The sequence below is a fragment of the Cervus elaphus genome, chromosome 19, assembly GCF_910594005.1.
Source record: "Cervus elaphus chromosome 19, mCerEla1.1, whole genome shotgun sequence".
Classification (NCBI taxonomy): domain Eukaryota; kingdom Metazoa; phylum Chordata; class Mammalia; order Artiodactyla; family Cervidae; genus Cervus; species Cervus elaphus.
This window is the reverse complement of record NC_057833.1, coordinates 90,011,083-90,028,345: the sequence shown is the minus strand read 5'-3', so window position 1 is coordinate 90,028,345 and position 17,263 is coordinate 90,011,083. Positions and strand designations below refer to the sequence as shown.

The following is a 17,263-nucleotide window of genomic DNA, read 5'->3' as shown; positions in this document are numbered from 1 at the left end:
ACAATAAACCCTTTGCTTTCAAACATTCACAATTCCCATGCCTGTTAATAAAGTTTCCGAACTACAGATGTTGATCTGTGATCAAACTTTCTCTCACAAGAGCAACTCTTACGTAATGTTCGAAAGGTTCTACATTTTTTCTTCAGAGTTAAGATTAAGTTTTTGAACAGGAAAATATTCCAGACAAGTCAGTTCTTTTATCTCAGCACCAGAGGGCAAGTCATAAAACAAAAAAAAAATTGTACTTGTATTTCTGCAACAATAAATTAATGGCCAAATCAGTGTTAATGACTTTTGGCTTATCCATTCAAAACTTAAAATACGGGAGGCGGGAGCGGGGATCGGGACGGGGGACACATGTAAATCCATGGCTGATTCATGTCAATGTATGGCCAAAACCATTACAATACTGTAAAGTAATTAGCCTCCAACTAATAAAAATAAATGTAAAAAAAATAAATTAACTAAAAAAAAAATTTTAATATGCTTAAAAGAACCATTTATTTGCATAGACGTGCATGAAAGGGGTTGACCTACTGTGTAGTTCACTACAGTGTCTGTCTTCTTACCAGGCTTGATGAGAGGCATCATTTCTTAATACGTTCACAGGAACCTTGATTTCACCAAGGAAAACATCTTGGACCAGGTTTCCATTGTTCCACAAGTCGATCCTGAAAATTTAAAAATTGGCTTGATTTTTTGCAAACAATGTGTAAGAGAACAAACATGACCAAACAGCTTCAAACTACTACACTTGTATTATAGCATTAATTTAAGGTTCTGAGTACTTTTGCCATAAGCATCTTTGCCACAGACATCTTTCCCTCAAGCATTTTTGCCACAAACATTTTCACCACGTAACTAACTGGTTATAAGGCAATTCTGTTATAAAAAAAGGAAAAATAAATAAATAAAAGACATTAAAAAAGACACAAACATAGAAAATAAAATTAAAAAGACTTCATTGCATAATACAAAATTTTAATACATTCAAAATGTATATAAATTGATGGCAATAATTCACAAATAACTGATTTTATTTTGTGGGCTGCACCTAAACACTTGTCTTCTAAGTCTTTTGTTCACAGTATTTTACACATTGTTTTTATTTTTGCTTATTGATTTGTCTCATTTGGCATTACACTTTTCTGCTAAAATTTTTTCCTTCGTTAAGAGAGGTATCCATTTCCAAACACGAGGATGCGTATTTGCTTCTGAGCTTTATACTGCGTTGGGAAAGCCATCCACACTGTTGTTCGTTCTTGGCACAGTGTCCCATGTCTATTGACAGATGTTTCAAAGTTCTATGGGAAATGTGGGTTTAACCCTGTGCCTCTGAGGCCCTCACATTCTCCTCCAATGTGGTGTGTTTCAAAATAAGAAACCAACTCCCAGGGCAAATCAGTGTCACCTGTCTGATCAATAAAGCTATCAATTATATTGATAACTAGAAGAAACACTAATGCAGTTCAACCAGTTGAAACCAAACTGTCAACCAGTTATTTTATTTTTCACAGCAAAGTTGACTTATCACCAATTAGTTATGTGGTGAAAATGTTTGCGGCAAAGATGTTTATGATGGTAAAGGTGCTTACGGCAAAGATGCTTATGGTGAAAGTACCAGACAAGTCATTTCACATGCTTAAAAATAAGAGACAGATGTTAGCACTGTCATACACCTCACTAGCTAAACTAAGAAAGCAGAATACTGCCGTAGTTTTACTTAAACGCACAGAATGTAATATCTTAAATAGTTTAAAAGAAAGTACTTAAGCTTCTTAGTTCCAAAATCTAGGTTTTATTTTAACCTGTAAAAATAAGAATTACAGAATTACATTTTTGAATTTGAGAAAAGAAACCAACACAAGACTACAGTTTCTTTCTCAAAACCAGTTAATATGTAAAGATAGGTGATTTTAAAAAATACATTACCTGATCATTCCAAACATGTGATTAATACACCCTTCAGATGAACACACTGTTAACACCACACCTATACATGCATTTACAAAACTTTCACCTCCCAAACAGCATAGATATTTAAGACCTAGGAAGTAGCACAAACTTCAAACACATGCACCTGTTGGGTTATCTTACAAGACTTCTTACCTCACTGAAATTTCTGTTAGACAGCAGATATGTTAAGAAGAATAAAAAAATTATTTCTAAATTGGCTAGTATATAATTACTTTTCTATATATTCTTTGCATCCATTATGCTATGATTTAAATAGCAATTAAATTTGGGAAAAACTAAAAATAGGTAAAAAAAAAAATGGGTAAAAATTAGCTCATTTTTAAAGTAAATACTCCTTGACTACTCCTGCAAAGAAATCAGATTTTGAGAAGATAATTTGGATTTAAACTAGAAGATAATTTAAATTTAAATGCATGTTCCTCTAAGTTTCACTGATGAACTTGCTAAAGAGAATTCTGTTAAGCCTGAGTCACCTTTTCCAGTTAAATTTAGGATTTCTCTTTTGGCACAGAAAACAGCAATTCTGTAAAATCCAAGACACATACCTAATTTCCAGCTTTTCAATGTCCTCCTCTTCTACCTGGAACTGGGACTTTCTGGTGTAACTACTGGACCTCGTCACCTATAAACAAAAAAATTTTAGTAAAAAAATTTTTATAATATCGTTTTCCTACACAAACTTTAAAAAACCATCCCTAAAAGTGTTTGTGTTTATTATAAACAGAAGAAAATGCCTATGTAATATCTGACCCTGAATCTAAATACACAAACAGCTATGGAAGTAGCAGAGAGAGGTAAAGATAAGGTGGTAAATAAAACATCAAAATCAACTTTACCTCCATACCCTTCCTTATCGACTCAATATGTAGGAACACTGGGTTCTCTGGCTCATACGTATCTGTTGGTGACTCAGAGTAAAAATGTTCTATTTCAGTGAAGCTGCATAAGCTAGGAACTGTTTGAAGACTTTCCCACATTTCTCAAGATAACAATGCCACCCTCACACTTCCTTCTCACATTTTTACTGAAAACATCAAGGCCATTGGCAGGAACTTCCTCAACTATTGTCCACCTGAACATGTCCATTCCCACAGAGGCCTGTTTACTGGATGACTTTTCTCATCCTTTTCTGAATCAAGAGGGTGAGATGATCCTCCTCTTTTCTGAGACAGCTCCACCCCCACATGGTATGCAGTAAACACGCAGTCAGCATTCGATCTATTTTAATTGCAGCTTTCTTGACCAGACTGTTCACCTCATTCAAGTCTAAGAAAAATTCTCCCTTTAAATATGGTCTTCCTATCTCTTTCCTTTCACAGACAAGTATCTCAAAACTGTTACCCATCCTTACAGCCTCCGCTTCCTCACCACCCACTCACTACAGTAACTCCTTATAATCTGGCTTCCTCATAGATCACCCTCCTAAAACCCCTCTCTTAATCATCAAGTCTGATGATGAAATTCTGAGTTTTCACCTTTCATGACCCCTTTATCTGAATAAGTGACCATACAAACATCCTCCATTTTCCCAGAGATATTCCTTTCTCTGAGTTTACCCAGTACGATCCTGGCTACCTTCTGCTCTCCTTGCTTCTACCTCTGCCACTACTTCTTCCTCAGAACATACAAACATGGGTTTTCTCCAGGGTTTTATATCTTATTTTGCTCTAAGCTACACAGGGCTGTACGGTTAACGAAGTGCTTTCATATTCATTATCTCCTGTGTTCATCAGAACAGTGCTCTGAGGCAGGCAGGGCTAGATTTATTATCCTCATCTTGAAAATGAGGAAGCTAAAGTACAGAAATTAAGAAAAGTCAAAGTCAAATATTTAATATGTGGCAGAACTTAGCTGGTTCACTTCTCTTCTTTCTTGCATACCTCTATGCCCTTGGCTTGCTTTTTTGACTCACTGTAAGCTATTCTTGATTCTTTATCTACAGTAATCACCCATCTTAGTCATGAATTTCTTATGGGAGGATTTTACATGTCAGAGCTCAAGCTCATTATGCCCCACACTGAACCACTTGTTTTCCTTCTTAACTTTTCCAGATTTGAAATCATGAGGACAACATCTGACTCCTCCTTTTATCTTTTCTTCTGTAACCAATTTGTTATCTTGCCATTTGTAGTTTCTCATCTTTCTCTTCCGCCCTGTTTCCATATTACTCTCTTGAGTCAGACCCTTCCCCCGCGTTTGCTTTTTCCTTTTTTAAAAAAAAAAACCACCTAGACTGCAAGTCTCTTGATCTCTGTTCTTTCTCGCAGCCATCTGGCCCACAGATCATGGTTAACTCTTCTCAAAATACTTCATTACTCTTGCTACCTCTGGGCTCAACAATACCCAATGTCCAATACTCCAGCCTGCTCTCAAGGCCTTCCATTAGTTGGTCCCACTTTATCTTTCTAAGCTTGACTCCCTTTATTCCCTTTCAGTCAAACCACTACTTGCTACTCTTTGGACATAACTTTCTCTTTCTATGTCTTTGTTGAAAAGATTCCATTTTTAATACTCTTTTCCTCTGGCTTAACTCAGTGGCAGCAGAGCTCCCCAGCATCTGCTACTGCATTTTACTGCTGCATGTCTGCATGCGTGTGCATGCTTTGGGTCTCTCTCTTACTGTAGCTAGAGGACAGAGACTGAACTTTTATCTTTATAATCAACTCAACAAAAGGGCCCTTCGAATGAATGTTTTGAGGCTTGATATGCATGTTTGCATATACCAAACAGGTCAGGTCTTGATTTTCAAAGGACCATCTGCTTGTTGCTACAAGTTGCCCCTTCTTGGATTTTTTTCAGGCTAGATGTAATAGCCATTTTTAAATACGGAACAATTGAATTAAGTAAGTCCTCGGCTGGGAAATGAAAAAAATCTCACACTGGTACATTTTATTTTGTTTTTCTTTCTTCCTTGCCTCCACCCCCACAATTCTTCCTACTTCAATTCTGGCATTTCTTCAACTGTGTTCCTTTATTAAAAGCACAGTAATCAGGCATGGCTAGATGTGCCCTCATTCTCTTCACTTTGAAATATCAAAAAAATAAAAAAAACCCATGTAAAAAAAAGGAAAAGCACAAAATGTAACTTAAAAAAAAAAAAACACTTTCCTACATGCTATTTTCAACAATTGCAACATATCCTATGGGTAGAACACAATTTTTTAGAATAGAGCTTAATTATTTTTGTTTTTTCCTGCAGTTTTCTAATATGAAAAAGGATTTATTTAACAATGCTCCATAGGAAGGAACTTCAAAGCACTGTATTTTGGGCAACTTCAAGGCAATTGAAGTTCTCTATGAAAATAAGCACGTGTCCTTAGAGTGATTTAGCTAAAAAGAGGTTAATAACAAGGCCTTAATCATGTCGTACTTTATAATCTCAAAGCATTTTCACATTTGAACCTCATAAAAACTCTATGACTTTGGTTGGGATGCTATTGTTCTCTCTTACAAAATTATCCTTTCACAGGAAATTTGAGTCTCTCATGTAGTGATCTGTCTAAACTCAACTGGGACTAGAACCCAGACCTAACAAGTGGATATCGTACTTATTTCACTAATGGCTTTCAAGTAGTATTCTGCCAAAGAGTCCTGGGGGGCTGGATAAGGTGGGGTTCTGTGAGAAGGGGGGTGTGATATCAAGGCTGACTGATGAATGGGTGTGGTCCTAGACCTCCCCCTCTTCAAATTAATCAGAGCTCTGCCAGTGCAGAGGCTCTGCACTGGGCCTCCACTGTGTCACACCACTGACCCACAGTTTTCAGGAAAGAAATGCTTAGTTGTATTAACATTTAAATAAAACAAAAAGTTACCTCAAAATAAAAGATTTCATTAAACTGCGGATTGCTTGTTTTCTTCTTTACTTTTGTCTTCTTTTGGTCATTCCTGTTCCAATGTGGTAGAGTTTTACCTTGTAGAACTTAACAGTACACAATTATAAAACATGCTATTTCCACCCAGGGAGCCAGGCCTCTTTCTGTTTAACTGTTAGGATGATTCAGGGAAGGCAGTAGCTTTAAATATTACTTGGGGGAAAAAACTGACATGTCTCTAAAAACTCAAATCAAAGAACACACAAATTTTGTATATGTGATATATGCCAAGATTTTATTATTCCATGGCTATATTAGATGGACTGTCAGGTCTCCTTCAGGGGTTTTTAAGTAACACATTCTATTATATAAGCAACTCAAAATAAATGGTAGAAGGAAGACAATGAGATTCAAATACCTTATTCTATGTTGAAAAATACCCCAGGAACACGTTTAACTCAGTTTACTTCTTGGACTTTGGCTACAATGTGGCTTTTTAAAAAAAACTTTTTATTTTGAAATAATTAGAGATGCAGAGGAGGTTGCAAAGAAATGTACGCGGAAGTCCCATGGAGCCTTTCACCAGCTCCCCAACAGTAATATCCTCCACAACCACAGCACAGTATCAAAACCAATAGTGACTTTTTAAAACAAATTCATATGCTAAACAGTTTCTATCTATACATTACTAAGTATTTACACTAAAGAATCTGTTGGGTACTGATTATAAACAAGAACAAAAACCAAGAACAATTCCGCTAAACACTTGAAACAGGTAGAACTAAATCCCTTTGACAGCATGAATGTTGTAAGACTGAGTATCTGCTTTTAAATTTAAAACCATCTATACTAATAATAGGATACTACTGCTTGAGAGCCCAGTAAGTACCAGGCATGGTGCTTTACATACCATAGGGACAAATATATTTTCCAAAGTGACTAACTGGTTATTTTCTTAAAAATAAGATACATAGTGAGCTTGGGGGAGGGAAGAAGCAGTACATGTCTGTGTGTGTATATATATGTTTCTGTGTGGCACTATTATGCTCTTTGCTTCTTGATTCTAAGCCTTCAAGTTGTAGACAAATTTCAACTAGTCAGGCTCTGAAAGAAACCATAATGAAATTATAAAATAGAAAATACTAAAAATTGCTATAGATTTTCCATAAATTATCGTAAGTAATTTAAATCAATGATACAGTGGGCTTCACCATGTTCTGGTACTTTAGCAGTTTATCTGCGGCTTGGAATTCTCTCTGAACAGCACAGATGGCACAAGAAGAAAAGGTATTTTTAGTCCTGAGTTGCTTTCTAGATAAAAATATTGAAACTTCCTTGCTATTTTGAGCTAACATTTCTTAAAACAGGATTCTACCTGCAATAAAATCTAAGACATTTGAAAATAGGAAGGCTGATGATGAAAGAAGGTCAAGTTCATGTTTTAAAGTACATTTTAAATACTATAAAACAGAGGTTGCCCCCACAGCCTAAGAGTCTGGCAGATTTGAAATGGCACTTCTTTTCCTTCATAAAAGAAGAGTTGGCTATTTGCAAGTATATAATAGAACTGAAGATTTTTCTTTCAAAAAGCATTCATTAGTCTATATCATAAATAGATATTTAATATGTTCTCAGAACCTTAGTTTTGTAATTTTTAAACTTAAAAAATCTAATCTTAATTCAATAAACATTACCTGGAAGGGCCCACTAGAGAAACTGTTGCATAAGGGTCACAGCTTTGTCCATTTATGAGAGGCAACCCATGGCACGCCTTGACACTAAGGAAGAATAAGGAAAAATTAACATTATTATACTGAAGTTAAACAACTTCAGTTAACATGAAACATTAGCTTTAAATACAAGTTAATAAAGTCAAAGGGTTAAAACTGTTTTCCACATGTCTGAAGCTGTATGCCTATATACCACCTATCCCAAACATATGTATGCACGCACTTATTTTTTTTAGATTTTTTTTTGTAGTGTAAGTGCTTTACAATGTTGTGTTAGTTTCTGCTGTACAACAATATTTATCGGGGGTATGTATACATATATTCCCTCCCCCGTGAGCCTACCAGCCCCCCAGCTACCACCCCTCTAGGCCATCACAAAGCACTGAGCTGAGCTCCCTGTACTCATTTACTTATGCTATACTTCCAAAATAGGACTAGACTACCAAGTAACATTTAGCACACAAAGCATATCCAACAAGGTACATGCTGTGGTTTGCTAATACATTAAAATGACTGTGGCTTCTAAAAAGGAAAAGAAAGGGGTGTGAACCTTAAAGGAGAAACTACAAACCAAGTCAAATCTGTAGCATCATATCCTCTGCTAAAGCATGAATGAGAAACAAGGAAACAACTGTGGTTTCCACTTAAAATCTGATTCATAAATAAAGAGCAAGCCACATACAGTCCTGCAGCCTTTTATTCTAACTCTCAGCAACAGCTCCTGCCTCATTCTGCAGAAAATGTTTTAGACCATAAAAACCAAGATCTCATCTACCCCATGGATAATGGTCACTGGTATTTACAAAGAACACTGAATCTGACTTAATGACCTGCTCCTCAAATTTTCTCTTTACTGAGGTTCACAAATTCAGTTGACCATATAAGGGTGTACATTTCCCAGTTCCTACAAGAAACTCATGAGTGTTGGTGAAAAGCATTCTTGGTTGAAAGATGTGAGCTACTGAATGACATTCTAATTTCTCTCTACAACCCACAGATCATATATGTGGGTGAAGTGCAAATGGTATGCTGCCGAGTAAAGAAAGAAATGATAATATGACTCATTTCTATTAAATTGGGTATCAAAAATCAAATTTAAAAAATTTCTGAAACTAACTGAAGAAAAGTACAGGCCAAGACAACAATTCTGGTTATTAATGTCAGGCTTGGGTACAGTCAAATTTTCCCACTGTACATACTGTTTGAAATGTACACTTCTTAGGCTAAATCTCAAAATGATGCCTGACTTTTATATAATATTTGCAGTTTACTATTTATTTTCACAGAATGCACCTAATTCCCACAATTGCCTTTGAGAAAGGTATAATCATGTCATTTTAAAGAAGAAAGTAAGGCTAAAAAATTTATGTAAGAAAATAACAAAATAATGCTAAAGAGGTAATAAAACTTGTAAGAAGTGGGCTGAGACTCAACTTCTACTTTCTTAACTCCATTTCTAAACTTCAAAGTCCTCCTACATTCCCACTGTGCCGGAATATACTGTATTTGGTTGGCCCCAAAGTTCGTTCGGGTTTTTCCGTAGTATGTTACGGAAAAACCCAAATGAACTTTGGGGCAACCCTTACTTTCTTCATAATGCCAAATTTATCTGATGTAAACATTAATTATGAGAAATCTTAATTATAAAAAGTCACTATAATTTTATGAGGTATGAAAACAACGAGAAAATGCTTTTCAGTATAGATTTCTATAAGAATACTCACAAATCAAAAAAACACTCATAACCCAAAAGCAAGGGTCTATAAAAACCATCAGAAGTACTCTTATATAATTTAAAAATATAAGTATAAAAATTAGGTTTTCTGACAAACTAGTAGTATTAAATACAGGTTATTTTATTTGCTACATATATTATGAAATATTTTCCTAATTAACTACTCTTCTAATTGGTAAATCAAACAACTTCACATTGTAAACCATGAATGAGGTAAAAATGAAAGTTAAAATAACCTTACTACACCAAATTATCTTGTATTTTATTTATATATGACATATAAAGCATTAGATAATGACACATTTTCTAGCAAAGGAAAATAAGTTTAGTCCAAACTTGTTTATAATACAGAATGATTTGATTCTTTGCCTAGGACTTTTTTTTTAAACTAAAAGACAAACATTAACTTCTACATATACTAAGAAGAGGTGGCAAGAATACACAGAAGAACTATACAAAAAAGATCTTCACAACCCAGATAATCACGATGGTGTGACCATCAACCTAGAGCCAGACATTCTGGAATGCGAAGTCAAGGGGGCCTTAGGAGGCATCACTATAAACAAAGCTAGTGGAGGTGATGAAAGTCCAGTTGAGCTGTTTCAAATCCTAAAAGATGTTGCTGTGAAAGTGCTGCACTCAATATGCCAGCAAATGTGGAAAACTCAGCAGTGGCCACAGGACTGGAAAAGGTCAGTTTTCATTCCAATCCCAAAGAAAGGCAATGCCAGAGAATGCTCAAATGACCACACAATAGCACTCATCTCACACGCTAGTAAAGTAATGCTCAAAATTCTCCAAGCCAGGCTTCACCAGTACGTGAAACATGAACTTTCAGATGTTCAAGCTGGTTTTAGAAAAGGCAGAGGAACCAGAGATCAAATTGCCCACATCCCGTGGATCATTGAAAAAGCAAGAGAGTTCCAGAAAAACATCTACTTCTGCTCTGCTTTATTGACTACGCCAAAGCCGTTGACTGTGTGAACTACAACAAACTGGAAAATTCTTCAAGTGATGGGAATAACAGACCACCTGGCCTGCCTCTTGAGAAATCTGTGTGCAGGTCAGGAAGCAACAGTTAGAACTGGACATGGAACAACAGACTGGTTCCAAATCGGGAAAGGAGTACATCAAGGCTGTATACTGTCACTCTGCTTATTTAACTTATATGCAGAATACCTCATACGAAATGATGGGCTGGATGAAGCACATGCTGGAATCAAGATTGCTGGGAGAAATATCAATAACCTCAGATGTGCAGATGACACCACCTTTATGGCAGAAAGTGAAGAAAAACTAAAGATCCTCTTAATGAAAGTGAAAGAAGAGAGTGAAAAAGCTGGCTTAAAACTCAACATTCAGCAAACTAAGATCATGGCATCCAGTCCCATCACTTCATGGCAAATGATGGGGAAACAGTGACAGACTTTATTTTGGGGGGCTCCAAAATCACTGCAGATGGTGATTGCAGCCATGAAATTAAAAGACGCTTTTACTCCTTGGAAGAAAAGCTATGACCAACTTAGACAGCGTATTAAAAACCAGAGACATTACTTTGCCAACAAAGATCTGTCTAGTCAAAGCTATGGTTTTTCCAGTAGTCACGTATCAATGTGAGAGCTGGACTATAAAGAAAGCTGAGCGCAGAAGAATTGATGCTTTTGAACTGTGGTGTTGGAGAAGACTCTTGAGAGTCCCTTGGACTGCAAGGAGATCCAACCAGTCCATCCTAAAGGAAATCAGTGTGGCGATTCCTTAAAAAACTGGAAACAGAACTGCCATATGACCCAGCAATCCCACTCCTGGGCATACACACTGAGGAAACCAGATCTGAAAGAGACATGTGTACCCCAATGTTCATCACAGCACTGTTTATAATAGCCAGGACATGGAAGCAACCTAGATGCCCATCAGCAGACGAATGGATAAGGAAGATGTGGTACATATACACTATGGAATATTATGCAGCAACCTAGATGCCCATCAGCAGATGAATGGATAAGGAAGATGTGGTACATATACACTATGGAATATTATGCAGCCATTAAAAATAATTCATCTGAATCAGTTCTAATGAGATGGATGAAACTGGAGCCTATTATACAGAGTGAAGTAAGCCTGAAAGATAAAGAACATTACAGTATACTAACGCATATATATGGAATTTAAAAAGATGATAACGATAACCCTATATGCAAAACAGAAAAAGAGACACAGATGTACAGAACAGACTTTTGGACTCTGTGGGAGAAGGTGAGGGTGGGATCTTCAGAGAGAACAGCACTGAAACAAATATACTATCAAGGGTGAAACAGATCGCCAGCCTAGGTTGGATGCATGAGACAAGTGCTCAGGGTTGGTGCACTGGGAAGACCCAGAGGGATGGGATGGAGAGGGAGGCGGGAGGGGGGATCGGGATGGGGAACACATGTAGATCCATGGCTGATTCATATCAATGTATGGCAAAAACCACTACAATAAAATTAAAAAAAAAAAAAAAAGGAAATAAGTCCTGAATATCCACTGGAAGGACTGATGCTAAAGCTGGCCACCTGATGCGAAGAACTGACTCATTGGAAAAGACCCTGATGCTGGGAAAGATTGAGGGCAGGAGGAGAAGGGGACTACAGAGGACGAGATGGTTGGATGGCATCACCGACTCAATGGGCATGAGTCTGAGTAGGCTCCAGGAGTTGGTGATGGACAGGGAGGCCTGGTGTGCTGCAGTCCATGGGGTCACAGAGAGTCGGACAAGAGTATACAACAGTATGTAGTAGTACAGGGAGTTAACAGGGAATAGATTTATCCTCCCACTTCAATAACTTTAACAAAAAAAGGGTAATTACCAGCAGTTCAGGACAGTAATCTCGAGGGGGTAATAAACAAAGTGAGCCCTCTAAACGTCACGACTTACTGCCAGATGGTCTCCTTGAGAAGAAAGAGAGGGGCTGTCAGTTGGGGAAGGCCAAGGTGACTAGCGTTCCCAGGACCGGGTACTGGAGGAAGCAGAGCTGCACAGAGTGAAGAAATCACCAGAGAGCTACAAAGCTACCCACAGCACCTGCCCAGCCCCAGAGTCTTCAGCTGAGCGCTGATAAGCACATACACGTGAGGAAACTGTACGTGCTGATAAGCACATACATTGGGGTGGGGGGGCGGAGTTAGAAAAGAACAGAGGGTACAATTCCTGAAGCCTACAAATGACTATCAAGAGATCCCATGGGCATGGTAAAAAGCTGGTAATTTATGGGTGCTGGCCTCAGTAGGGGGAAAATACTAGCCACAGGCTAAAGGCCACTCTGGTTCCAGCTAACAAAGCTTAAATGCAAACCATAAATGATCAAACTGTTTCTAAATAATTTAAGTCTTCAAGTATATTCATAAGAATACAAAAGTATCCAGCAATTTCACAATGTCTAGCATCCAACAGAAAATAACTAGAAACACAAAAGAAATCAAGAAAATACAACCCATGATGGAAGAAAGCCAAATCAATAGTAACAGACCCGGAAATAACACAGATGACAGAATTAGTAGATGAGAACATGGAAAAAGTTATTATAACTATATTTCAAATGTTTGGTAGAAACACAGAAGACATTAAAATCTGAAAGTCTACAAGTTCTGATATGAAAAATACTGAGTGGGATTAATAGAAGGTTAGATATGGCAGGAGAAAAGATCAGTAAAAGTGAAGGCAGAGTAACAGACGCATTATACAGATATGTAAATGGTCTAAACATGTCAACTAAAAAGCAGAAAGTTTCAGATGGGACAAAAAAATTATACTCTGTCTTTAAGAAATTCTTTTAAATATAAGCTAAAAATAAAAGTAAAAAACAGAAAAATATATACCATGCTAATACTAACTAAAGGAAAGCTGAGTCAATGAGTAATGACAACCCAAATATCCATTAGTAAGGGTCTAGCCAAATAAAAAATGGTAAATCTATACAATGGAATTCTACGTAGTTGTCAAGAGAATGGAGTAAATATCTATTCTCTAATTACACTGATTATGGAGGGAGAGATCTTCAGGATATATTCTTAAGTGAAGAAATAAGTTACAGAACTCTATACTTTGTATAAGAATAGAATGGAAAATATTAGCATATTTTTATTTATATCAATATATGTGCACATATTTATTTGCTTGTATTTGTAAACATACTGAAAAGACTAAAATTTGGGAATGGGGACTTGTTCAGATATATCTGACACAGTTTTGAGTTGCAAGCATAGAAAACCTTTACATTTCAAAAGTGAAAATAAACTTGAGAAATAACCCTTAAAAAGTAAAAACAAACCAACCTGAGAAACCACTAAAAAAAGGAGAGAACTAGAATTAGTTCAAAAGACTAGAGCACAGTATTTGATTCTAATCCTTAGTGATATATAGTCTTAGAACAAATAGAACAGTTAAGACCTCTAAAACTTCATTCAGTAACCTAATCATCAGTGGTAATACTGGTATTATTATTTTGAATCTACTGTCCCTTATTTTATAAGATAATGTAAATAAATAATCATATTGTTAAGTATGTAATGTTAGGGATTAAGATTTTCAATGTATGAGGGAAGAAATACATGGAGAAGGAAATGGCAACCCACTCTAGTACTCTTGCCTGGAAAATCCCATGGACAGAGGAGCCTGGTGGGCTGCAGTCCACAGGGTCGCTAAGAGTAGAACACGGCTGAGCCACTTCACTTTCACTTTTCACTTTCATGCATTGGAGAAGGAAATGGCAACCCACTCCAGCGTTCTTGCCTGGAGAATCCCAGGAACAGGGGAGCCTGGTGGGCTGCCGTCTATGTGGTTGCACAGAGTCGGACACGACTGAAGCGACTTAGCAGCAGCAGCAGCAGCAGTATTCAATTTAAATTACAAATAAGAAAAAAGGAAGAAAGCAAGTGACCCAACCAGCCAGGGAGCCAGAGTGGGCATATTAATATCAAAGTAGATTTCACAATGAAGAATATTACCAATATTAGAATAAAGAGGGATATTCCATAATAATGAGTTCAATTTATCAAGCAGACATAAAAATACAATATAAAACAAACAAAACAAAAACACTCCAGGCCCAGACAGCTTCACTGGTGAATTCTTACACTAATCATGTAAAAAATAAATTACATGAGTTCTATAAAAACTTGGAAAATCGAAGAGAAGAGACTATTTCCCAATTCATCCAAAGTGACCACTAACATCCTGATTACAAAAACCAAAGACATTATAAGAAAATGAAACTGGAGCCCATTATACAGAGTGAAGTAAGCCAGAAAGATAAAGACCAATACAGTATACTAACGCATATATATGGCATTTAGAAAGATGGTAGCAATAACCCTATATGCAAAACAGAAAAAGAGACACAGATGTACAGAACAGACTTTTGGACTCTGTGGGAGAAGGTGAGGGTGGGATGTTTCGAGAGAACAGCATCGAAACATGTATATTATCTAGGGTGAAACAGATCACCAGCCCAGGTTGGATGCATGAGACAAGTGCTCGGGCCTGGTGCACTGGCAAGACCCAGAGGAATTGGGTGGAGAGGGAGGTGGGGGGGGGGGGGGCGGGGGGGGGGGCGGCGCTCAGGATGGGGAATACATGTAAATCCATGGCTGATTCATGTCAATGTATGGCAAAAACCACTACAATATTGTAAAGTAATTAGCCTCCAACTAATAAAAATAAGTGGAAAAAAAATTAAAAAATAAAATAAAAAAAAGAAAGAAAAAAAAAAGAAAACTACAGACTAATACCTTTCATGTAGAGAAGCAAAAAAATCCTTAACAAAATTTCAGCAAATCAAAGCCAGCAATATGTAACAATATTAACATGACCAAGTGGATGCAATTTAACATTCAAAAATCAGTCAACAAAATTCACCATTTTAACAGATGAAAACAAAAAATAAGTGTTAAGATCATCTGAATACCCATCTCTGATAAAAATTCTCAGCAAACTAGGAACAAAGGGGGAACTTTCTCAACCTGACGACGGATAGCTAACACTACTTGGTGGTAAAAAATTGAAAAATTATCCCCTAAGATAAGTAATAAGACAACAATGTTTGTTCTCACAACTTCTATTCAACACTGTACTGGAGTTTCTGGTGAGTACAATAAAGGAAGAAACAGACTGAAAAGGAAGAAGTAAAGCCGTCTATTCACAGATGACATAACTGTCTGTGAACAACACTGAATGGAATCTATTTCTAAAAAGCTAGTAGAACTAAGAAGTGAATGTAAAAAGGTTGCAGGATATAAAACAATTTTTTAAATTTCCGTATACTACCAACAACCACATATTCAATTTGTCTCAATTTTCTCTCCTAAGGTTCTTTACCTCAGTCCGTTTCTCTAAAATAAAAATTACTGCCAGGACCTCAAGTCACTTTCCACCTATCTAATTTTTCTATTTTCTCTCCCAATTTCTTGACCTCCTATTCACTCCTCCCCCTACTGAAATCCAGTTTTTTCTGTTTTTCATTCCATGGAAACTCTCCTCATTATGGTCCCCTGAGTGTCAAATGCTATCCATATTTTTCAGGGGTTTTCTCACTGGATTTCTTGGCAGCATGCAATATTCCTGATCACTCTCTCCTTGAAACTCTCTTCTCTCTTGGTTTCCTTCAACGTGACTTCCTTTGTAACACCTATCTGTATCCTTCAGGTTTTTCGCACATGTTTTTCTAATTCTAACTGCTGGAAAAAACTGAAAGTGTTAATTGCTCAGTCGTGTCTGACTCCCTGTGACCCCATGAACTGCAGCCTGTCAGGCTTCTCTGTCTATGAGATTTCCCAGGCAAGAATACTGCAGTGAGTTGCCATTCCTTTCTCAAGATGATGGAGATCATCTCGACCCAGGGATTGAACCCAGGTCTCCTGCACTGGCATTGGCAAGTGGATTCTTTACCATCTGAACCACCAGGGAAGCCCTCTACTGCTGGATTTGCTAGCAACTGCTCTCTTTATGCTACATAACCTCCCTCAAGCCTACTACAATCTATCATATCTATTCTTATAGCCACAACTACTATTAACCATACACTTGTATATGAGATCTCACCACAGAGTTAAAGATTTCTGTATCTGAATGTCTGATGGAAATCCCTACAAAGATGTTCAAGAGTGGTTAAAACTCAACTCACTACCATTGATTAAAGCAGCTCCTCCTCCAGTATTTTCTCTTTGTTGTATATACCACCACCACCCCATAACACAGCTAGTAATCTAGTAGCCACATTGGAATAATTCCTCCTTCTTCCTCACTTTCTATATCTAATCAATCAGTAAGTTTTAGTGATTCTACTCTCTAAATATTACTTAATCTGGCCTCTTTTCTCATATCTGCAGCTATTGTTCTGGCACAGAATTCACTCTCACTTGGATCTCACAAAGTAAATCCAATAACCCTTTATTGTTATTGTTCAGTTGCTAAGTTATGCTCAACTCTTTGTGACTTGATGGCCTACAGCATGCCAGGCTCCTCTGTCCTCCACTATCTCCTGGAGTTTGCTCAAATTCCTATCTTCTGAGTTGGTGATGCTGTCTAACCATCTCATCCTCTACTGCTCCCTTCTCCTTTTGTCTTCAGTCTTTCCCAGCATCAGGGTCTTTGCCAATGAGTCGGCTCTTCGCATCAGGTGGCTAAAGTACTGCAGCATCAGCTTCATGTATTAAGGATTGATTTCCCTTAGGACTGACTGGTTGGTTTGATCTCTTTGCAGTCAAAGGGATTCTCAAGAGTCTTCTCCAGCATCAGCGTAATATCCTTCAAGTTCACCTCCTAGTTTCTATACGTACTGCTGTCACCAATCTGATCTTTCTAAAATGCAAATCTGGTGCTCACTTCGGCAGGACCAGATACAAATCTGTCCATTCTCTACTCTCTAAAACCTTCCAACAGTTCCATAAGCTCCTAAGTTTTATAAGTTCATATGGTATGTAAGAGCCCCTAAGAACTAGCTAGCTCCAGCCTATTTCATCAATTTCTGATCAAT

The 17,263-nt window shown here is 37.2% G+C and overlaps 1 protein-coding gene across 3 annotated transcripts in view; it reads right to left on the bottom strand.

Moving 5' to 3' along the window:
- RASA2 (RAS p21 protein activator 2) overlaps positions 1–17,263 on the bottom strand; it is a 119,963-nt gene that overhangs the window by 43,026 nt on the left and 59,674 nt on the right. For all 3 annotated transcript variants that reach the window (XM_043874240.1, XM_043874238.1, XM_043874239.1), the window contains exons 6-9: positions 7,484–7,567; positions 5,790–5,862; positions 2,523–2,599; positions 570–671 (exon numbers count right to left, since the gene is read on the bottom strand). In XM_043874240.1, the coding sequence (XP_043730175.1) occupies positions 570–671; positions 2,523–2,599; positions 5,790–5,862; positions 7,484–7,567 (336 nt within the window). The remainder of the gene's footprint in view (positions 1–569; positions 672–2,522; positions 2,600–5,789; positions 5,863–7,483; positions 7,568–17,263) is intronic.